Below are 22,712 nucleotides of genomic sequence, written 5' to 3'. Positions count from 1 at the left end.
CAGAGCGTGAGCAAGGGAGGAAGGGCAGAGAGGGAGTGAGACACAGAATCTGAAGCAGCCTCTGGGCTCTGTACTGTCAGCACAGATAGTCATAGACATATGACTAGTAAATGATATCTTTAATGTTCCTTTAGGTTCTATTACATGGAATAACTGAAAGAATATTAGATTCAGATTGTCTTAGGCTAGAAGTCACAACTATTCCACTTAACTGGATAATATTGGGTAATTTTTATAATCTCCAAAGATTCTAATCATAGTTTTTGCATATTTAAAATGGCAGATAAGTATATTTACCTTAGAGCTTTGAGAATTAAATGAGGTATATCAAGTACCTTCTACAGGGCCTCACATACAGTAGATTCACATTATATGTTATTCCCCCATTACCTTTCTTTATATGTAGTGCACATAAATGATCTGAGCCACCTACACTGAAATAGTGAACCAAAAATTATTAGTTAGTATTGTGAAATATTTCCTGTCCCATAGCATAGACCCTCGCAGAATACAGGTATTTTGGCATTATCACGCCACTGTGGTTTAGATGAATTTTTTTAGTCTGTCCTTTTGGGAAAAACTTTTGAGCATGTACCTTTAATATAATACACACATTATTAAACAAACACATACACACCTACACAGGAATTTTTGAAGGATGAGCTAAAAAAATAGAAAAGTTGTCATGTTTTCTTCCCTAGGGAACTGCTGGTCTAATTTTCTGAGTCCCTTGGATCATGAGCACATTTGGTCCTGTCCTGCCCCAAACCTATTAAGTAGAACTATGGAGGTGGAACCCGGGGATCTGTGTTTTAACAGAACTTTCCATAGTAATTTTGGATGAATCAGTAATAGGTTTGGGAACCTCTGGATAGAAGTTTCTGATATTGAAACTCAAGCACAGAAAAGACACTATTGCAACATCAAGTCAGAGAGGGCATTTGTTCCCCTCTCCCTTTTTTCTGTTTGCAAGTCAAGACTCAACACCTCCTGAAACATTTTTCTCTAAGCATTCTATCTAGTGGCAGAGAATACAGTATATTGGGTGCCACAAAATTACAGTCACACAGTTCTCATCGGCACTTCTAGACTTCATTCTCCCAATTGATAGGATTACCACTTTTATTTTTCATATGTCTAAACCTAAATGAATAACTGTTTTAATTGTAGGCAAATCCTATTGTGGAAACCTGTTTCCAAACAAGAGTTGAGTTGGGTTTTTTTTGGAGGGGGGGGGAAGTTAATAAATTGTTGGATCACATTTCTGAGAGAGCTGGACACAACAATGCATATTCTGTACAAACAAACATAACATAGGATCAGTTAATAGGTCCCCCCCCCCCCCCATATTAACTCTTGTAAAGTGGTGGAGTCTGTTAAATGCTGTGTTTAAAGGAGGATTCTGGAGGAGTCTGGACCCAAGAAGCAAGGAGTACCTAAATGGATTAGCAAAATGTGCCTAGAGTGGGTGAATGAGAGAGTTACCATGTCTGCATCTTTGGCGTTTTTGGAGGGTATTGAATGTTATGTGAATTTCTCTGTGACAAATGGTATTGTTGAGAATAATTGGTACAGATTTCTTTCATGACAATATTTTTATACAAGATTACTTTTTAATTAAATTAGTGGCTAACTAAAACTCTGGTCTAACTATGGTGACACAAAATAATTTTATACAGAGATTCTTTTTGAAATGTTACTTGATGTAATAAAATTGTACTGTGACCTACAAACAAACAGATTGAGGTTTGAGTTACACCTCTGACATTGTAACTAGAGTTTTAAGTTAAAATTCTGTACCCAAATAGTAACCTGACTAGTTTCATGAGAAATGGAAATAAATGTTAATAAAAATAAATGACAGCATTAAACAATAGGACAGTAAATTTTGGGTTTATTTCATGGTGTTAGCCTTTCTTTTCAGAAATGAAACAGCATCCTTGGATTATATTCTCTAAATTATTACACAGTACAGATATTTTGTCTTTTTCATTAAATATCTCTGAAGGACTTTCTGACTTATAAATGGTTTCTACTCAAGGTGTTAGAAATTTTATTGAATAGAAATTTTGTCAATTAACAGTGTGACAGTCTGCTAAATCTTAATTGCAAAAATCAGTGAATTTTAATTAGTGCTTGATTTAATACAGTAAATTTTCAATTTCTTTTTGGCTTATTTTGAATTCTGCTTTAGAATCCCATAGAAACCTGACAAATTAGTATGGCAAACTATTTTTAAATTGCTTTGATATTACAATTAAATTTTATATTTTCTTTGTAGAACAAAGAAATATCTTAGGAAAGGAAATTTGGGTGGGGTGAAATTTAAATTCAACCTAAAAATTCACTTAAGTACTATTACCTTAAAATAACTTTTTTTCCCCCCTTCTTTAGAATCCAGCAACTATCACAAGAATACTCCTTAGCCACTTCAATTGGGATAAAGAGAAGCTAATGGAAAGGTAAGGAACTATACTGTCAGCTTTGTACTTACAAATAACACAGAAAGCCTGTCGAACTGAATTTATAAGAAGCAGATAAGGAATTGATTTATATACCAGTATGTGCTTTAATTTCTTGCATTCCTTGTGTAAATTTTACAGTAAACTTAGTGTTAGGGAACTTAGGCTCATTGTTCCTTCTTTTATTATGGAGGTGAGGGGGCTCTCCTTCAGTATCTTCTAAATTACATCCTCTTGAGTACTGAGAACTAAAAATGAGTTTTAAAAAACCTCTTAGGGGGCACCTGGCTGGCTCATTCAGTGGAGCTTGTGGCTCTTGATCTCAGGTTCCTGAGTTCAAACCTCACATTGGGTATGGAGCCTATTTAAAATAATAAAAGAAAAGAAAACACATTTTAAAAAGCCCTTGACACAGCCTTCAAACATAATTTATATCTTCCATTAATTAAAAATTTCTTGTCCATAAAACTTTATATCTATGTTAAGCATATTAATGACCTTTATTCAGTAAAAATGAAGAAGTTGCTCAGGGTATCCTGACCATCAAAATAGCTGTTTGGACTCTTTCTCTGGTTTCAGGCAAGATTATATTCCAGTGAGTATTTTTTATATTTTCTCTCTGAAAATGTTTCTGGTTCTAGAAGGGAGGAAATTGCAGGGACTAGAGAAGGACAATATTAATGCCATTCTTAATCTTTTTTTCTTCCTTGGATTGTAAATTAGCACTTGTTAAGGTGGTAGGGTGAAAGCTTGTATTTATTCTATCAGCCATATTCTTCGGTTTAAAATTAACAATCCTAATTTTAATAAAAAATTACAACTAGTTGTTGGGAATTGAGAACCCAGATATTATGATAAATAAATGGAAAGTATTTCCCATTTGATTTTAAAATTGAAAGAATTTTGCAAAACAGATAATAAATAAGAACATTACTCACTTTCTCACATCTTGTGCCCCAACTACAATTTAATGGTAACAAATAATAGTTATCAATTATTGAGCCCTTTGTGCCAGGCATTATTTCATTTAATCCTTCTTATAGCTTTATTAAGGGGCTAGAAACTATTATCTCCACTTAACTGATACAAAAACTAAGGTTTAGGGCTTAGTATATTTATCTCAGTTTTGTAACACAAGGAGTTAGCACTCCTACTTCAGGTTTATTGGACTCCAGAATTGCTTATGTTCTTCAACATATGCTATATAGCTTTCCCAGGGTTCATGAAGAATAAAATGCCTCCTCAGTGTGATTGCCTGCACTGTCCTGCTGGGTCTGACTACCCTTTTTGAAGTCAGTGGTATTTTTTAACTTTGGAAACATTTGTTTTCTGACTTATTTTATGACACTTCTATTTGGAAAAGGAGTTTTCATTATTTACATCTGATCTTCTAGTGAATGAGACTTACAGTTTCTTATTTCTCCAAAGACATTCTGAATTTTCTCCTGTAACACTATTGATACTGCTGAAAGCATTTTTCAATTAAATACTGTACTTACATGTGGTAAGTATGAATTAAAAAGTAGGCAGCTTCTTGGAAACTTCTGTGTGTGTGAACTCTTCAGTTCCTTTTTGTAATTTCAGTTTTTTATATATTCTGAAGATATGTTATTGGATATTTATAATATCTTTAAATAGTGTTTTAAAATGAATATCCAGTATCTTTTTCTCATTTAATGAGTTTCACATTATACTCTACGTTTGATATTAGCACTGACACACTTTTAGATATAATTACTCCCATGTAAGATGTGCTTTATATTTATTTTGTTTTCTATTTGTTTATTTTATTGGTTTGATCAAGTCGTCCCCCCCCCCCCGTAGTTTCAGAGTTACTCATTTTATTTCAGTTTTTCTAGTGGCCACCTTTACAGGCAATTTTGCTCTCATATATTTAACTGGTGTTTGTTTGTTTTGGCTGATTAGTTTCTTGCATCCTGCTGTTTTCTCCAAATTTATCCTTTTTCTCTCCAGAATATATCTTTAGTCATTTAAATCATTTCATATGTGCTAAATTTTTAAGGGCTCTAAGAGAATCTTTTAATCTTCTGAAATTTTGTAGATTTTGAAAGCATGTCCAGTTGGGACCTTTAAGTCTGAGAACTAATTTTTTTGGTTTGGGGAAATTCCTGGCTATTATTTCTTTAGTATTATCTTTTTTATATTCTCCTGATGCTTTCTGGAATTCCTGTTAGTCACATGTTGAAATTTCTGGATCTTCGTTTGAAGTTTAACTTTTTTCAAAATGTTTCTTCTGTGCTTGTCATCTTTGTCTTTCTACTCTGGTGTGTGAAGTTCCTCAGGTTTATCTTTATTTATTTCACTAACTTGCTTTTCTTTTTGTACCCATTCTGCTATTTAGCCATCTTAAATTGTTTATTTCAACAGTATCCAACTTATTTAATAACTTTATTCTTGTTTTGAGGTTCCTCAGTTTCCCATATCTCCCTTGGCACATAACTTTTCTTAAAATAATGTGTTTTCTTCTAGACTGTTCATCAGTAAACAGAGAGGATTTAAAATACGTATTGGTATTTGGTACATTTCAGAGTATATTATTTTCAAATTGGTCAAATTTAGGCTATCATGAATTCCAGTAAAAATTGATATGCGTTTTATTTTCATACTTTCAAATAATTATTATCCAAAAATGATTATAACTACACAGTGAAAGTACAAATATAGGAGGATATGGCTGAAGAGATACAGGGGAATTTATAGGCTTTGTATCTTTATAAGAGAAAAAGAGGTAGAAAACAAACTAAGCATTTGAAATAGGAACTTAGAAAACCACAAAAAGAGAGCAGCATAGATAGAGATAAAAGCAACATAAATGAAATAGGGAACAAAAATACATAAAACAAAAATATTTTTTGAAATGGATTTTTTAAAAGGGACATATCAAGAGTATGAGAAGCAAACCACAGACTTGAAGAAAATATTTGTGAAAGACCTCTGATAAAGACTGTTAACCAAAATATACAAAGAACTCTTAAAACTCAGTAACAATTAAAAAAAAAAGTTTGAAATGGGCAAAAATCTGAATAGACATCACAGTAAGGAGGATATAGATGTTAAATAAGCTAATATGAAGAGATACTCAACATCATATATCATTAGGGCATTGCCAATTAAAATGAGATACCACTGCATACCTATTAGAATAGCTAAAATCCACAACACTGACACTACTAAATACTGATGAGGTTGTGGAGCAACAAGAACTCTCATTGCTGGTGGGGATGCAAAATGGCATAGCCCCTCTGCTTCCTGTTTGGCAGTTTCTTACAAAACTAAGCATGTTCTTACCATAGGATCCAGTAGTCACACTTTTTGTGTTTACCCAAATGAGTTGAAAACTTGCGTCCACACAAAAACCTGCACTTGAATATTCATAATTGCTAAAACTTGGAAGCAATCAGATGTCCTTCAGTTGGTGGGTGGATGAATAAACTGTGGTATACATCCAGACAATTGAATATTATTTAATGCTGAAGAGAAATAAGCCATGAAGTCATGAAAAGACATGGAGAAACCTTAAATGCAAGAAGCCAATCTGAAAAGGCTACATACTGTATGATTCCAACCATATGACGTTTTGGAAAAGGCAAAACTGTGGAGACCAGTAAGATCAGTGCTTGCCAGGAGATGGGGAAGGGAAGGATGGATATGTGGAGCAAAAAGGATTTTTAGGGCAATGAAACTACTCTGTATGAAACTGTTAGGGTGGGTATATGTCATTGTACATTTTTCCAAACCCATAAGATGTACATACAACACAAAAGTGAACCCTAATGTAATCTATGGACTTTGATAATGATGTGTTGATGTAGGTACATTGATTCTATCAGATGTGACACTCCAATGTGAGATGTTGCTAGTGGACCAGGTTGTGTGTGTGGGGGGGGGGGGGGTAAAGGGTATATGGGAATGCTTTGTACTTAATCCTCAGTTTTGCTGTGAGTTAAAATTGCTCTTAAAAAGTTAAAGCTATTTTGAAAAGGGTTAGGAAATAAACTATTGGTAAATGTGATGGGGACTAGGGAAGAGGGCACAAATAAACATTGGGAATAATTCATAATTACAGATGGGAAAAATATTTCAAAGTTATAACTGAATACTGTATGCTACTTTTACCAATATATTTGAAAGCTTAGAAATGGAAATTACTTAAATTGCTCCATAAGAAGTAGAAAAATAACCACAGAAGAATGTAGTAAATATACCAAAAGATCCCTCTACTTCTCCAAAAAACACTACATGATTTTATGGTCAAGTTCTATCTAATAAACCATCAAGGAACTGCCAGTTTCTATTGAAAATTATTTCAGAACATAGAAAAAGATAGGACATTATTAATTCCTGTTAGCCAAATCAGAATAACCCTTGTTACAAAATTTGACAAAGACAGCATAGGAAAGCTGTCTTTATTATGAACATAGCTGTTGAATTCATAAATAAAATAACAATTAAATTGGAAGAATTAATGGTCTAGTAGGATTTCTCTTAGGAATGCAAAAACAGGTCACCATTGGGGAGAAAAGTCATCTATAGCACTTACTAATTTAATTTAAAACAGGTTAGCAAAGGGAAACCAAAAGGAAATTATAATAAATGTTAGGAATGCATTTAATACATTGTGCATTTACCCATGAGTTAGAAGAAAACAATTTGTAGGGGCGCTCGGCTAGCTCAGTCGGTAGAGCATTTGACTTTTTTAAATCTCAGAGCCATGAGTTCAAGCCCCATGTCGGGCTTGAAATTAAAAGAAAGAGAGAGAGAGAGAGAGAAAGAAAGAAAAAACAATTTCTAGCAAACTAGGAAGGTATTAATAAAGAATATCAACTAATCATCAATAGCAGAATTATCCTTAATTTTGAAACATTGGAAGGATGTCCATTAAAACCAAACAAGGTTACTGGCTGTTACCAGCATTTAAATGAACTGGAAGTTCTGATAAGTAAAATAAAACATGGAAACTTAAATAAGTGATATAAAGATTGGGGAATGGGAGGATTATGGGTTATTTTTAGATTCTTCTTTATACTTTTATGTATGCTGTGAACTTTCTTCAATAACCACAGAAAAGCATTATAATAACAAGATAAACGGGGCGCCTGGGTGGCTCAGTCGGTTAAGCGTCCGACTTTGGCTCAGGTCATGATCTCGCGGTCCGTGAGTTCGAGCCCTGCCTCGGGCTCTGTGCTGACAGTGCAGAGCCTGGAGCCTGTTTCAGATTCTGTGTCTCCCTCTTTCTCTCTGACCCTCCCCCACTCATGCTCTGTCTCTCTCTGTCTCAAAAATAAATAAACGTTAAAAAAAATTTTATAACAATATAACTGATTCAGAAAATAAGCACTCTTTTTTTTTTTTTTTTTTTTTTAAGCTTATTTATTTTGAGAGAGAGACAGCAGACAGCAGCAATCAGAAGAGGGGCAGAGAGAGAGAAACCAAGTTTTTACACGGTCAGTGCAGAGCCCAGTGCGGGGCTCGAACCCATAAACTGTGAGATCGTAACCTGAGCCAAAATCAAGAGTTAGATGCTCAACTGACTGAGCCACCCAGATGCCCCAACGCTCATTTGTAGGAAAACATTTATTTAAAAAAAGGAAGAGAAAATTTTGTCGACAGTATAATCATCTATTTATGAAATCCCAAAGAATCAACTGATAAACTATTAAAGTGGTTGCACATTAGAATCCCTGAGAACTTTAAAAAACATCAATGCCTAGGCCCCTTTCCATGCCTTCTCCTTCACCTTCCCTTAATACCCTTGGAAAGTGAAAAGAAAGAAACCCAGAATGTAAGGAAATACAGTTTCAGTGACACTGTGCACCTTCCTGTCTTTGAGTATAAAAATGAAGATGGCTTGTATGTCAATCTTGTAACAGTTTAGGTTCCCCAGAATCATAGGTTAGACAATATGGCCAATAATTTTGTTACATAGCATTAAAAAAAATCTTACTTCCCGCTTAGTAACACAGAATATATTCAAGTATCTTTTCTATTCATTTTGACATACTTAAAGGTAAATCTTATCCTAGTCGAAATTGTGAAGTACTTTAAATTCTGTCCTCTCTGTTGTCATTCTTCATTTCCATATACCAAACATACCAATTTTTTGTTTGTTTATTCATTAGGGAGCCCTAGTCCTTGCCCTGGAGGAGGATCTTATGGTCTAGTGAGAGCCATAGAGGTATAAATAGATTCTTGCCAATAATTCTTCTTATTTTGCTCCCAGATGTCTAGTCCATGGTTTAAACAAATTTGTCCTGACCCTAAAAACAAGTAATTTATTCCTTTTAAAAATACATTTTGGTAAAGGTGAGGAAGGGCTAATGGAGAAGGGACAATTTATATTTTTTGGTGTCATCTTTTATCTCTCATAGCAGCTTTCCAGACCTTTGCCATTTTCTTTCTTACCCAGCCTTCTGCATTTTTACTCTGTAGATTAATTTCTCTTCTGTTACATAAATAGAATTTTTTCTGTTCACTAGATTTCTTCCTTTGCTTCTCCAGATAAAGCAGAACAGCAAATCAGAGAATCAGAAGTGCAGCAACAACTATATCTGCCCTTCTACTTCTTTAGAAGGCTAACCTTTCCATTTGGGCTTTGATTTTATCATAATTTTTGTGGGATGTTGCTTCCATTATTTCATCTGTCATATCTTGAGCCTTTTCCATTCCTGTTATCATTGAGGGTTTTTAGTTGTTAAACAAACTTGAAGAGAATAAGTGAAAACAACATTAAAGATTGCGAATCCTCCATGAAGGCTGTGCATCCAGGAAGTGTCCACATCACAGCATCAAACTGTTTTAGTGAACATGCTGTTGCCATTGGACACAGGCGTCACAGCTCATATCATCATATTGGGCATGTGATATCACAATTCATATTTCTGCTCTTTCAGCCTCTGAAAGCTGGATATATCCTTACCCTTTTGAAAGAATGAATTCTTCATTGAGTCTTCTTCAGGCACTATGCTTTTTGTAAACTATAGGTTACCCAGCTCCTGGTAGGCATGAATCCTTTAGCAGGAGAGACTATGAAAATGAGTTGGTTTTTTTCCCTTTCTTTTTATGACAAGGCTTTTTTTGTTTTAGATTTTTAAAATTGTTGTTACTATTGAAATATAGTTTAAATACAATGTTATGTTAGTTTCAGGTGTATAGCATAGTGATTCAATAATTGTATACATTACTCAGTGCTTATTATGATAATGTCACCATATAATGTTATTACAATATTGTTGACTGTATTCCCTGTTGCTGTACTTTTTATCTCTGTGATTTACCTGTTCTATAACTAGAAGTTTGTACCTCTTAATCCCCTTCACCTATTTTGCCCATTCTCCCCACCTGCCTCCCCTGACAAGACATTTAAAAAGCCAGCTTCTGTTTGCCTTTCTGTTATTTTCTCTTTATTTCTGTATCTTTATTTCTATTCTCATATTACACTTTAGTAGTACACAACTTTTAAGATGTCACCAAATTCATTTTTGCGTTGACTCAACCTTGCATCTGTTTCCTTTGTCTGACATGGGGCTTCTGTGGATATCTACGTAGGCTTTTAGCTGTAAAGCCCTAGGGAGCACTTTGGGAATTGTACTGTCGTTGGCCCATGCCTGACATGCCTTTCTCTTTATCCTTTTTCCTAATTGTTCTTTAAAACCCAACTTAAGCTTTACTTCTAAGATGACTTTTTTTCTCAAAAAATTAATCACTTCTTCTGTTGCATTTTTAAATGTATTTGATTTAATATTTCAACACTTCCATTAGAGTTGTTTAGGCATAAAAACTATCTTATTCGTCTTTCATTGCTGGTGCATAACAGAACTCCTAATCTGTAGTCAGTATTTAGTAAATATTGTAATTCAACCATTTGTAGGTTTTATTTTTTGTAATATGTATGTAATTTCTGAAAATTATGACATGCATGTAAATCAGATATTAGTATATCAGGAGCTAGAGACATAACCCCCAAGTCAAACTTCTTTAGAGTTGATAACAAATACAAAATCAGGATCTCCTCTATAAGGTGTGTGTTAATGAGTTAACTGGCATTTTTGAGGAGAGGGGAAATATAGGTGGTCTTTGACTTACTGCTTTTAATGGACAGGTGTAATCAAAGAATCTTGAAGACTGATTTCAGTGCAGACTACGTAGCAAATAACTTTCCGGTTTTCATTCTGAAGGATTAACACCATTTAGTGAATAGGTACTAGAACCAGCACTTATATGTTTATTATGGTATGGAACTTTCCTTATTAGCTGCATCACTAATGATACATTGTTTCACAGTTAACTTCTGGGATGTGAAAATAAATTTGGTTTATCAGAAAGCAGGCTTTTGTGATGGCATTCTTCACTCTTATATATTATTGTGATTTTTTTACTATTTAAACAGTTTAAGTGTTATTGCGGAGCATGTATGGAAAGAGGCAAATGTACCATCTTGCTATATACTATAGTGGTTAATGGGATCTCTGCTCTACCATCTCCTAGCTGAATGAACTTGGAGCAATTTCTTCCATTAGTGACTTCACCTGAAGTTACTGTGTTGTCCCTGTCTTGCTACTTATCTTACTACTTCATACATTTCAAGAATGTTTTTGAACATCAGTTGTGTAGGAGACATTGAGTGATGAAGAACATCAAAAAGCAGTGTGTCATACGCCATTTTTTACCCTTAAGGTACTTAGAGATAACGTTTTAAGGGAATACATAAAAGGTTATTTCTGGCTCAGGTAGGAAAGGATTTATTGATGAGATGTCATTTGATTGGACTTGGGAGGGCAGGTGACATGGGAACCTGGGCATGAATTTGGCCTTTTATTCCTATTAAGTGGAAAGCTTTGAAGGTTGTTTTATGGAGAAATGTGATAAAAGGGCATTAGTGCAGGAAAAAAATTGGTGATAATATGAGCTGATTATCCATCAGCAGGATGACCCATTGGAAAACTATTTTAATATTCTAAGTAAAAGGGAAATGTTGGCTTGACTTAGGATAGTGATGGTTAATTGAATGCAAAGTATAGATGGAAGAGATGTTCAGGGGGAGTTTTAACTGTGACAGAGAATATACAAGGCTCTAGGAAACTTCTGGTAATTTGGACCATTCTATCTACTAACTACAATAGAGAAATCTGTATGATATTGGAACATCTTAAAAGTTAAGAAAATCAAAAAATAAATAAATTTAAAAAACAAGAATCAAAAAAATCAAAAAATTAGTAAAATAGGAATAAGAGAATATGGAAATCTGGAGAGATGAGCCAAGCATTCCAGTCTGCTTTGCCCTGGAAGTATGTTCTGATCTAGAAGAGGTAGCTGAGAGACTGAGCTGTGATTTTTGTTGGCCCTTTGCTTGGGGAGAGGGGGTAAGTGGGGAAAATGTTAGAGTCTTAGGCCCACTTAGGCATGAGGATAAGGTAGGGGCACTTGGGTGGCTCATTTGGTTGAGCATCTGACTCTTGATTTCTCCTTAGGTCATGCTCTCGCAGTTTGTGGGTTTGAGTCCCGTGAGAGGCTCTGTACTGACAGTGCAGAGCTTGCTTGAGATTCTTTGTCTCTGCCCCTCCCCTGCGTGTGTTTTCTCTCTGTCTCTGTCTCTGTCTCTCTCTCTCTCTCTCTCTCAAAATAAATAAGTAAACTAAAAACAACAAAAAAAGAATTTCTGGAAGAATGAGGATTAGGTAAACCAGCTCTTCTGAAGATTGAAGATAATATTCATGTCATCTGGGTGGTCCAGACAACTTTAAGCCTTGAATATGGATTAAGATGGTCCTAGACTATTAATGTATCCAGGCACTTGACAGAAGCAAATATAAATCTTTTCTGGGGAAAGAACATTAAGCTCTCAAGCTATAACAAAATAAGCAAAATTCACTCAGTGAATTAATTTTAACAGTACATTGGACAAAGCTAACGAGAGGTTTAGTTTGCTAAAAGATCAAACCACTATCTAAATTAAGTACATACACTAAAAGATGGAAAATACAGAAGGAAAGTTAAGAAACATAGAGGATATAATGAGAAGATCTCATTTAGTTTTAGGAGAGAATGGCCCAGAGGCAATATATGAAGATATAATGGCTGATAATTTTCCAGATTGGTAAAAGAAAAACATGCCACAGAATTTAAGAAACCTAACAGTTCCCATACATAATAAATCATATTTAATTGATTCCAAGATATTTTAATGTGTTTGAAATTTGAATACATCTTTCAATTGATGGCACTTTACAGTCCAACAATATTGAAATATTGAGTTATGTGAAAATTTTCCCCTCATCACTTTCTGGTAAGATCACGAAATTTCAGCACCAAAACATTTTAGATTTCATGAAATATGGTAAAAAATCCATATTTTGGGTGGGGGGAAATGCACGTTTTAAAACATCATAGTACAACTATAGAAACAACAGCAAAAATAGATAGTCATAAAAGCAATAAGATACAAGGCAGATTACTTTCAAAAAGCAAAGATTTGTGTATATATAATGTATATAGAGAAAAAATATAGAAAGCATACATTATGTATTCTTTTTTTATTTTATTTTATTTTTTTTAATGTTTATTATTTTTGAGAGAGAGACAGAGACAGAGAGCAAGCAGGGGAGGGGCAGAGAGAGAGGGAGACACAGAATCGGAAGCAGGCTCCAGGCTCCGAGCCATCAGCCCAGAGCCCGACGCAGGGCTCGAACTCACGGACCACGAGATCGTGACCTGAGCCGAAGGCAGCCACTCAACTGACTGAGCCACCCAGGCGCCCCTATTATGTATTCTTTTAGAGGACAGCTGACTTCTTAACAGCAACAGTGGAAGTGATAGTAAGATGGATACCTCAGTATGTTGAAAGATAGTAAATGCCAATTTAGAATACTGTGTTCATGGAAAATATTTTCATAAACAGTACTATCTTTTAATTAATATAAACACCTTTATGTTGTAACTAGCCTTTGTATTTTTTTAAGTCAACATTTTAAGTTCTGTCAATGTTGAAGTTTTGAATATTAATAATTGTTATTTAATCAACTGTTTGAATATTAAGGGAAAAAATTGGGGAATGCAGCCTAAGTTGTGCTCAAGAGTAGAGTGTATAACCTTAAATGCATATATAAGGAAAGCAGTGAACTAAGCTTTCATCTCGAGTCTCAAGTAATGAGCTAGATGTATCAAGATAGAAAACAAGCAACATAATAAATTTAGAGAAATCACAAGAAGAAATAACAGAGAGCAGAATTTAATAAAATAGAAAAGAAACCTATAGTAAAGGGGATCAAACCAAAAGATTTAAAAAAAAAAAAACTGACAACATTGACACCTCGTTGAGATTAATGAAGAAAAAGTCACAAATAACTAATATCAGAAATGAAAAAGAATGTCCCTTTAGGGTGTGCCTCGGTGGTTCAGTTGGTTAAGAGTCCAACTTCGGCTCAGGTCATGATCTCCTGGTTCATGAGCTTGAGCCCCGTGTTAGGCTCTCTGCTGTCAGTGCAGAGCTCACTTCGGATCCTCTGTCTCTCTCTCTGCCCTTACCCCATTTGCATGCTTGCTCTCGCTAGCGCGCGCGCTCTCTCTCTCTCTCTCTCAAAAATAAACATTAAAAAAATGTCACTTTGAATCCTGCAGATATTTAAAAGGAATTAAAACCTCATAAGATAACTGTGTCAATATTTGAAATTTTACTGAAAGGGATAAATGCTAAGAAATGCCAGTTTACTGAAATTGACATAAGAAATAAATAGAAAACCTATATGGGCTATCACTATAAACTGAAATTTTCTGTGAAGAAAAGTAAGTCCAGATAGATACATTTGGAAGTTCTGCCAACATTAAATGAAATAGTAACTCCAACTTTATATTCTCTAACCTTGTATTCTTCTAGAAAACAAAATGAGGATTACCCACCCTCTTAAGGCTGTCACAACCTTGATTCCAAAACCCAAAGAAATACTACTTGCCAGTTTCTCTCATTTACATAGATGCAAAAAATAAAACCCCAAATATTTGCAAATTGAATTCAGCAGTACATAAAAAGGATAATAACCCAGCCTTGCCAACTCCAGTTGACCCCAGGAATCCTAGGTTGGTTTAACCTGGAACAATTCAATATGGTCACTTGAACAAATTTTAATGGGAAAAAAACAGTCTCAATAGATGCAAAGGAGCAGTTGCTAAAAATCAGTGTAATCATTCATGATCTTATTTATTTATTTTTAAAGCTCATTTATTTTGAGAGAGGGGGCAGAGAGAGAGGGAGAGAATCCCAAGCAGGCTTGGTGCTGCCAGCTCAGAGCCCAACACCAGGCTTGATCTATCTCACAAACCATGAGATCATGAACTGAGCTGAAATCAAGAGTCAGACACTTAACTGACTGAGCCACCCAGGCACCCCTCATTCTTGATTTAAAAAAAGAACCCATTAGCAAACTAGGCACAAAAGAGAACTTTCTTAATGTAGTAAATCTGTAAAAATACCTGTTGAGATATCATAGTTCATGCTGAAATGTTGAAAAGATTTCCCTTTCAGATAGAGTTCAAGACATGACTATGTATTATTTTCACTTCTGTTCTACATAATACTGAAGAAGATTCTAGCCAGTAGTATAAAAAAAGTATCACAGTTGTAAAGGAGATGATAAACAGTTCATATTCACTGATTATATGAGTTGCATCTATAGCAAATCCAAAGGAATCTACAGATAAGTTGTTAAATGATTTTAGAAAGATGGTAAAAATAAGTTTTATTATTTTTTTTCTCTTAGTATTTACACACATATCTTTGACCCAGTAATTCCACTCCCAGGTATATACCCAATAGAAAGAAATATGCACATCTAAATTGAAAGTCATAACTGTGCTCATAGCAGCATTATTCATAACAACTCCTACCTACAAACAACGCAAATGCCTATAGATACATGGATAATTATGGTATATTTATATAATAACTATTCAACAATGAAAAATAAATGAATTAGAGCTACAAGTGACTGTATAGATGAATCTTAAAAACCGTCATCTTGAAGGGCGCCTGGGTGGCTCAGTCAGTTGAATGATTTTGGCTGATTTCGGCTCTCAGGCCATGATCCCAGGGTTGTGGGATCAAGCCCTGCATCAGGCTCTATACTGAGAGTGGAGCCTTCTTAAGATTCTCTCTCTCTCATTCTCTCTCTCTCTCTCTCTCTCTCTCTCTCTCTCTCTCTCAAATTAAAAATATATATAACACAAAATTATCATATTAAGTGAAAGGAAAACCTCTAAATACTTACCTCCTATATGAATTTGTTTATATGCAATTCAAAAACCAGCAAATCTAGGCCATATTGTTTTAAGGATGTATATTTAGGCAGTAAAACTATAAAGAAAAACAGGATAATGATTACCTCTCGGTGAAGAGGAGTTTGTTAATGAGAAGGAATGTTTGGAGTGTTTATGAAGTATTTGCATTATTCTAGTTCTTGTCCTGGGTTGTGGTCTTTGCATTATAAGTTTGTAAGCTGCTCATGGATATTTATGCACTTTTCTAGAATTGTGTTATCTCACAATAAAAATAATTTTAAAACACACGCACATAGGAAAAAGAACAACCTTAAAAGGGAAGGTCCAGTTTGTTTTTGGATTGTTTTAGGATTAATAGTACCTTTGGTTACCTACAAGTAAATCAACATATTTCCAAGACAGTTTTCTCAACTGCTTTCCTAGGCTCTACTGTCACGTCTGTCCTAAACTTAACTTTGACCATGTGAACTTACTTTATCAACTTCCACTATCTTTGTGGTTCTTACCACATCAAAGCTATACTGACTTTTAAAAACCTTCCATACTTTTCACTCTATTCTAATTTTTTTTTTAAATGTTTATTTATTTTTGAGACAGAGAGAGAGACAGAGCATGAATGGGGAGGGTCAGAGAGAGAGGGAGACACAGAATCTGAAGCAGGCTCCAGGCTCTGAACTGTCAGCACAGAGCCCGATGCGGGGCTTGAACTCATGGACCGTGATATCATGACCTGAGCTGAAGTCGGATGCTTAACCGACTGAGCCACCCAGGCACCCCTCACTCTATTCTGTATGTCTGTACTTATTCGTCTACACTCTGTTAGGTTGCCTTTGACTGTTCAGGACCCAGTCTCCTCAAGAGCTATATTATATACAGATTCAGAGAGCATCAATAATATTTCATTCTGAGGTTGTGCTCACAGGCATTGTGTATAATTCTGTACATCACATACAATTTATATGATGCCCTTAGGATCCTCTTAATCTCTGAATTCTTAACACATTTACTGTTAAGTCATTTTAACTTCTTGAAGTTAGTTGCTATTTTCTATACTTTCCTAGCATTCTCCTCCCACCTCTTGTATACTTAGCATATCAGATTGAAGTAACTATCTATATTTTTCCTTCAGAGCCATTAACACTGCCACAAACCAGCACAGTTCCTAATATAGTTGCTTAGTATGTAAAGGAACTATGTAACAATGGATATTACATATATACTGTCTTGTATATTGTTCTTCCTTTTTTTTAATGTTTATTTTTGGGAGAGAACACAGCGTGAGCAGAGGAGGGGCAGAGAGGGAGCAGGAAACACAGAATCCGAAGCAGGCTCCAGGCTCTGAACTGGCAGCACAGAGCCCAACATGGGGCTTGAACTCACAAACTGCCAGATCATGACTTGAGCCAAAGCACATGTAACCTACTGAGCCACCCAGGCACCCTATTGTTTAGTATTTGGATGACTTACTTTTAGTGTTAGCATAGCTAGATCTTATATTTATTTTCTATTTGTTTTTAAAGGTTTTATTTTTTATAAATGTTTTTATTTTTGAGAGAGTTAGTGGGCAGGGGTAGAGAGAGAGGGAGACAGAGGATCCAAAGCGGGCCCTGCGCTGACAGCAGAGAGCCTGAATTGGGGCTCACAAACCATGAGATCATGACCAGAGCCAAATTCGGATGCTTAACTGACTGAGCCACCTAGGCTCCCCTTAAAGATTTTATTTTTTTAATGTATGTTTATTTTTGAGAGCGAGCGAGCAAGCAAACAAGCAGGGGAGGAGGAGGAGGAGGAGGAGAGAGAGAAGACGACACAGAATCCTAAGCTGGCTCCAGGCTCTGACCTATCAGCACAGGGCCCAGCCCAGGGCCCCAACACAGGGCTTGAACCCATGAACCGTGAGATCATGACTGAGCCAAAGTCGAACGCTTAACCGACTGAGCCACCCAGGCACCCCTAAAGATTTTATTTTTAAGTAATCTCTACACCCAGTGTGGGGCTCGAACTCACAACCCTGAGATTAAGAGTTACATGCTCTTCTGACTGAGCCAGTCAGGCGCCCTGCATAGTTGGATTTTAAATATACTTTTTTGTTCTAGAGGCTCTCAACATTTACAGCCTGAGGACTTCGCATTAAATATATTGAAACATTGTGAGCAAAATTATAAAATGATATCATTCAAAATATTTTGTATATATTTTTTATATTTCTCTTTAATTGGAATCAGATCCACTATTGCATGAATCACAAGTAATTTATTTCATTTTATCTAAGTTGTGCTGCTCATGTATAGCAGGAGGAAAGCACCACTGAGTAGAGAAGAGGCTGTAGACACTTCCCTTGCATGCACATATTTGGACAGAGGGCACCGAAGCCACTGTCTTTGTTTTCTCAGAAGTAAAAAATAGTTAAAAAAAAATGATACTGGTTCTTGTCATTTTGGGGGCCATAGTCTCTTTTGAGAAAATAATAAAAGCTTTGCAACTTTTCCTCCGGTGGAGGGGTACAGCAAATAAACGTGTAAATCAGTTATAAAGTTTTGGATACTGTAACATTCTTGAAGTTCCAGAGGCTTTAGGTTAGAAGAATTTGGTAAATTGAAATACTCCTAATTGAGCCAGAGAATGTGGACAGCTACCTGTGAAGGGAATAATCATTACCTTCTTAAAATGTCAGGCATAGTTTCAGATCTACCTAAAAGTTCATATGAGAGTGAGGCATATGGCAGGCTTAGTAGAGCATGTGACTCTTGGTCTTTGGGTCATGAGTTTAAGCCCCTCACTGAATTTAGATTTTACTTAAAAATAAAATCTAAGAAAAAAATAAATCATGTGAGAACAAAATTTTATTCTTCATAACAGTCTTTAGATTAGCAAAATGTTGTTGATAGTTAAAGCTGGATGATGGGTATGTGGGAGTTCAAGTTACTCTTCTTTTTTGACTTTTGTATATTTAAATGTTTCTGTAATAAGTGGAGATGGGAGCCTTTGGGAAAGACAGCATAGATTATTGTGTTTCTGTTACAATTGTGTGAATTTAAGACTAGAGTTATCGTACATCTGTTTCACTGAAGTTCGTTTCTTAATATTACTTGCTTTCATCATGGCTCAGAACCAGAAAGCATAAAGGATGAGGGAACAAATGGCAGAAAGTTTCTCAAAAATTATGCAATAATATAAAGAAGAATGAAACCTTGCCATTTGCAACAATATGGTTAGAGCTCTAGAGAGTATTATGCTAAGCAAAGTAAGTCAGTCAGAGAAAGACAATTAATGTATGATTTTACTCATCTAAGGAATTAAGAAATAAAACAAACAAGCAAAGGGAAAAAAAGAGAGGCAAACCGCAAAATGACTTAACTACATAGAACAAACTGGTGGTTTCCAGAGGGGAGGTGAGGCAGGGATGGGTTAAATAGGAGATGGGGATTAAGGAGTACACTTGTGATGAACACCAAGTGATGTTTGGAATTGTTGAATCACTATACTGTACACCTGAAACTAATACTACACTGTATGTTGACTAACTGGAATTTAAATAAAAAATGAGATTTTTGTACTGCAACTTATTTAGTAGCTTCTTTGTCAGAGTGGTTTTTTTGTTGAGCAGTAAGCAAGCTCAGGATCATGCTGGTTTTTTTTGTTTTTGTTTTTGTTTTTTTTTTTGTTTTTTTTTTTTGTTAGGGTGTTTTTCCCCAGTGGGAGAACAGTCTTAGAAGTCTCAGAAAGTATTTAAAAAAAAATACATGACCAGTATGTTTATTCAGCTTTATAACATTATTTTTTTTTTCTTTCAACGTTTTTTATTTATTTTTGGGACAGAGAAAGACAGAGCATGAACGGGGGAGGGTCAGAGAGAGAGGGAGACACAGAATCGGAAACAGGCTCCAGGCTCCGAGCCATCAGCCCAGAGCCTGACGCGGGGCTCGAACTCACAGACCGCGAGATCGTGACCTGGCTGAAGTCGGACGCTTAACCGACTGCGCCACCCAGGCGCCCCTGTTTATTCAGCTTTAAACCACATGTAACACATTAATATTACAATGAGAACTAAACTTATTTTTAGATTAGCAGGAAAAAACCCACAAAACTTAAAAAGAATTTTAATTAATGTTTATTTTTGAGAGAGAGTGAGCACGCATGTGCATGCATGTGAGCAGGGGAGGGGCTGGGGCATGGTATGACAGAGAATCTGAAATGGTCTCTGTGCTGACAGAACCATGAGACTCATGAACTGTGAGATCATGAACTGAGCCAAAGTCGGATGCTTAACTGACTGAGCCACCCATGCACCCCAAATCACAAAACTTTTTTTTTTTTTTAATGTTTTTTTTTGTTTTGTTTTGTTTTTTTTTTTTTTGAGAGAAAGAGTGCAGGCACAAGTAGGGGAGGGGCAGAGAGAGAGGGAGACACAGAATCTGAAGCAGGCTTCAGGCTCTGAGTTGTCAGCACAGAGCCTGATGCAGGGGCTCAAACTCACCAGCCATGAGATCGTGACCTGAGCTGAAGTTGGACACTTAATCAACTGAGCCACCCAGGCACCCCAAATGACAAAACTGTTAAAGCAAGTTCTTATAGACATGTATAAGTCCTCATTAGATTTGTTTTCTTATGAAGGCCAAAAGTCTTCCTTAGAAGAAAAGATTTTCTATTCTGAAGTCCATCCCTTTCTATCCCTAAGTTTTAGTTTTTTACTTAGTAGAGGTTCATATGTGTGCCAGTCATCTCCGATTTTAGTCCTTCTTTTGAAAGAATACCTTTAAAAACCACATTCTACTTTAAGAGCCCTTTTTTAAATTTAAATTTTTATCAAAGTAACACATCTACAGTTAAATGAGAACTGTTTGCTTCAATATTTCTTAATAGCATGTCTATAGTACCATACTGTACTGCATCTACTGGTTTCTTTCTATGGAATATGAGTTTCTGAAACTAATGTCTATATGTGGGAAAGCCGCCTCTCCTAGTCTATTTACTGTGGTTCAGTTTTACTGTTCTAAGACTCCTTTCCATGCCCAGCGATTATTTTTGCTTTTCATTAATATGATAACAGTTCTTATCCATCCATATGATTTAAACAAACTTAAGCTATTCCTTTGCTCCTTTGACCTTTTGTCTAAGTATACTTTTTCTAAAATTGGAAAACTGACACCATTAGAAGCAGGTTAATGGGACCCAAAGAATAGTTGAAATTGTAATTCCTAGAAGAGATGTTGGTGTCACAGACCTTTTTTGCTTTATGAGAACTATAGTTAATTAAGGTACAGAGTAATTGTGACTGTTCTGTCGCCTTTTGAAATTGAAGTCTGGTACCCATAAAATGCCACATGAAAATATTGAAGCAAAATGATTTGGTTATTTAGAAGTAAAAGTGTGTGTATATGCATATTTATACATGGATGGATATATATATATATATATATATATAATGTATTTGTGTACATTATCATATATGTGTGTACTTTCGTTCCCTCTCAGACTTAACAGCAATAAGATAATTGACTTGTTATAAATATGTATTGGAAGCATTAAAAAACCTGTAAGGAGGATTGAACTTTAACAGCCTAAAAATATGCAATAGAAAAGCCCACAGTATAACTTTAAATTAGCTTAACCTTTTTGCTTTTCTGATTCTGTTGTGAAAATAAGTTCTTCAACAGTGGTCTGTTTATGAAATGTGCAGCTGTAGGGGCTTTTAAGATAAACCCCTAATGGCAAAATTAAATATTGAAATGGCAAACAATGATGCCACCATCATTGAAAATTCAAAAAGCAACAATATCCAGCTATGTACCCTATCAGCATGTCTCCTCTCCCCACAATCAGACATAGTTCTTAGGCTGTAACTGTTAGCACCTTGAAATTTAATTCAAATTGTTTGCTATATTTCTGTCTAGAAGTCAAGTAAAATGAAAAATTTAAGATCTAGGTATTCTGTCTGGAAAGTTGGCTAATTAAGTGCCAGTTTGCTTAACTATATTTCTGTAAATACACTGAATGAACAGAAAGAATCCTAGAGAGAAAAGAGGATTTAAAAATCTCTGCTGAGAAACCTCTCCAGTTGCCCTTCTAACAATCTTAATCTGGAGAAATCTAGGCCATGTGAGAGAGAAGGTGGGGATACTCTTAATTGTGCTCTTCCTGACTGAGGAGGGCCTGCACCAGAGGAAAAACCACACGGCTATTCTTATTTTTATTTTCACTTCCATTCTTGTTTTCATCACATGAATGGTTTTCTCAAAAGGGTGGGTGGCAGGAGTTGCAGGAAAAGAGGGAAGCAATGTCCTAGGATAAGCTTTGCAGCTGTTTGGTAAAGTCATTGAAGCAGACAGAAATACGTGTTAACTGATTAAACAAGATACCTGAGCTGCAGTACTTCACCCTGAATCAGTCATTCTCTTTTCATTTTGGCCTGTTTTACATGAGGGAAGATGTATGTAAAAGCTGGCATACTAGCAATAGTGACCAGGTAAATGGGAGTTAAGAATCCACCCATATTCTTGAGCACGTAGTCCTTAATAAAACAATAAAACAATCAAAATTAGAAAGAAGAAGCAGGATGCCTCGGTGGCTCAGTCGGTTAAATGTGTGACTTCGGCTCAGGTCATGATCTCACGGTTCGTGAGTTCAAGCCCCACATCAGGTGTCCATACTGACAGCCCAGAGCCTGCAGCCTGCTTCAGATTCTGTGTCTCCCTCTCTCTCTCTGCCCCTCCCCCACTTGCGCTCTATCTCTCCCTCTCAAAAATAAATAAACATTAAAAAAAATTTAAGGGGCGCCTGGGTGGCTCAGTTGGTTGAGCGTCTGACTTTGGCTCAGATCATGAACTTACTGTTGGTGAGTTCAGGCCCCACACTGGGATCTGTGCTGATAGCTCAGAGCCTGGAGGTTGATTCACATTCTGTGTTTCCCTCTCTCTCTCTCTGCCCTTCCCCCATTCATGATCTGTCTCTCTGTGTTAAAAA

The 22,712-nt window shown here is 35.7% G+C and overlaps 1 protein-coding gene across 1 annotated transcript in view; it reads left to right on the top strand.

Moving 5' to 3' along the window:
• The window catches only part of ARIH1 (ariadne RBR E3 ubiquitin protein ligase 1), a 119,705-nt gene that overhangs the window by 47,654 nt on the left and 49,339 nt on the right, over nucleotides 1–22,712 (top strand). The window contains exon 2 of the mRNA XM_042988445.1: nucleotides 2,395–2,462. Within this exon, the coding sequence (XP_042844379.1) occupies nucleotides 2,395–2,462 (68 nt within the window). The remainder of the gene's footprint in view (nucleotides 1–2,394; nucleotides 2,463–22,712) is intronic.

Source organism: Panthera tigris, chromosome B3, assembly GCF_018350195.1.
Source record: "Panthera tigris isolate Pti1 chromosome B3, P.tigris_Pti1_mat1.1, whole genome shotgun sequence".
NCBI lineage: Eukaryota > Metazoa > Chordata > Mammalia > Carnivora > Felidae > Panthera > Panthera tigris.
The sequence above is the reverse complement of the archived record's forward strand: the minus strand, read 5'-3'. Positions and strand labels throughout refer to the sequence as shown.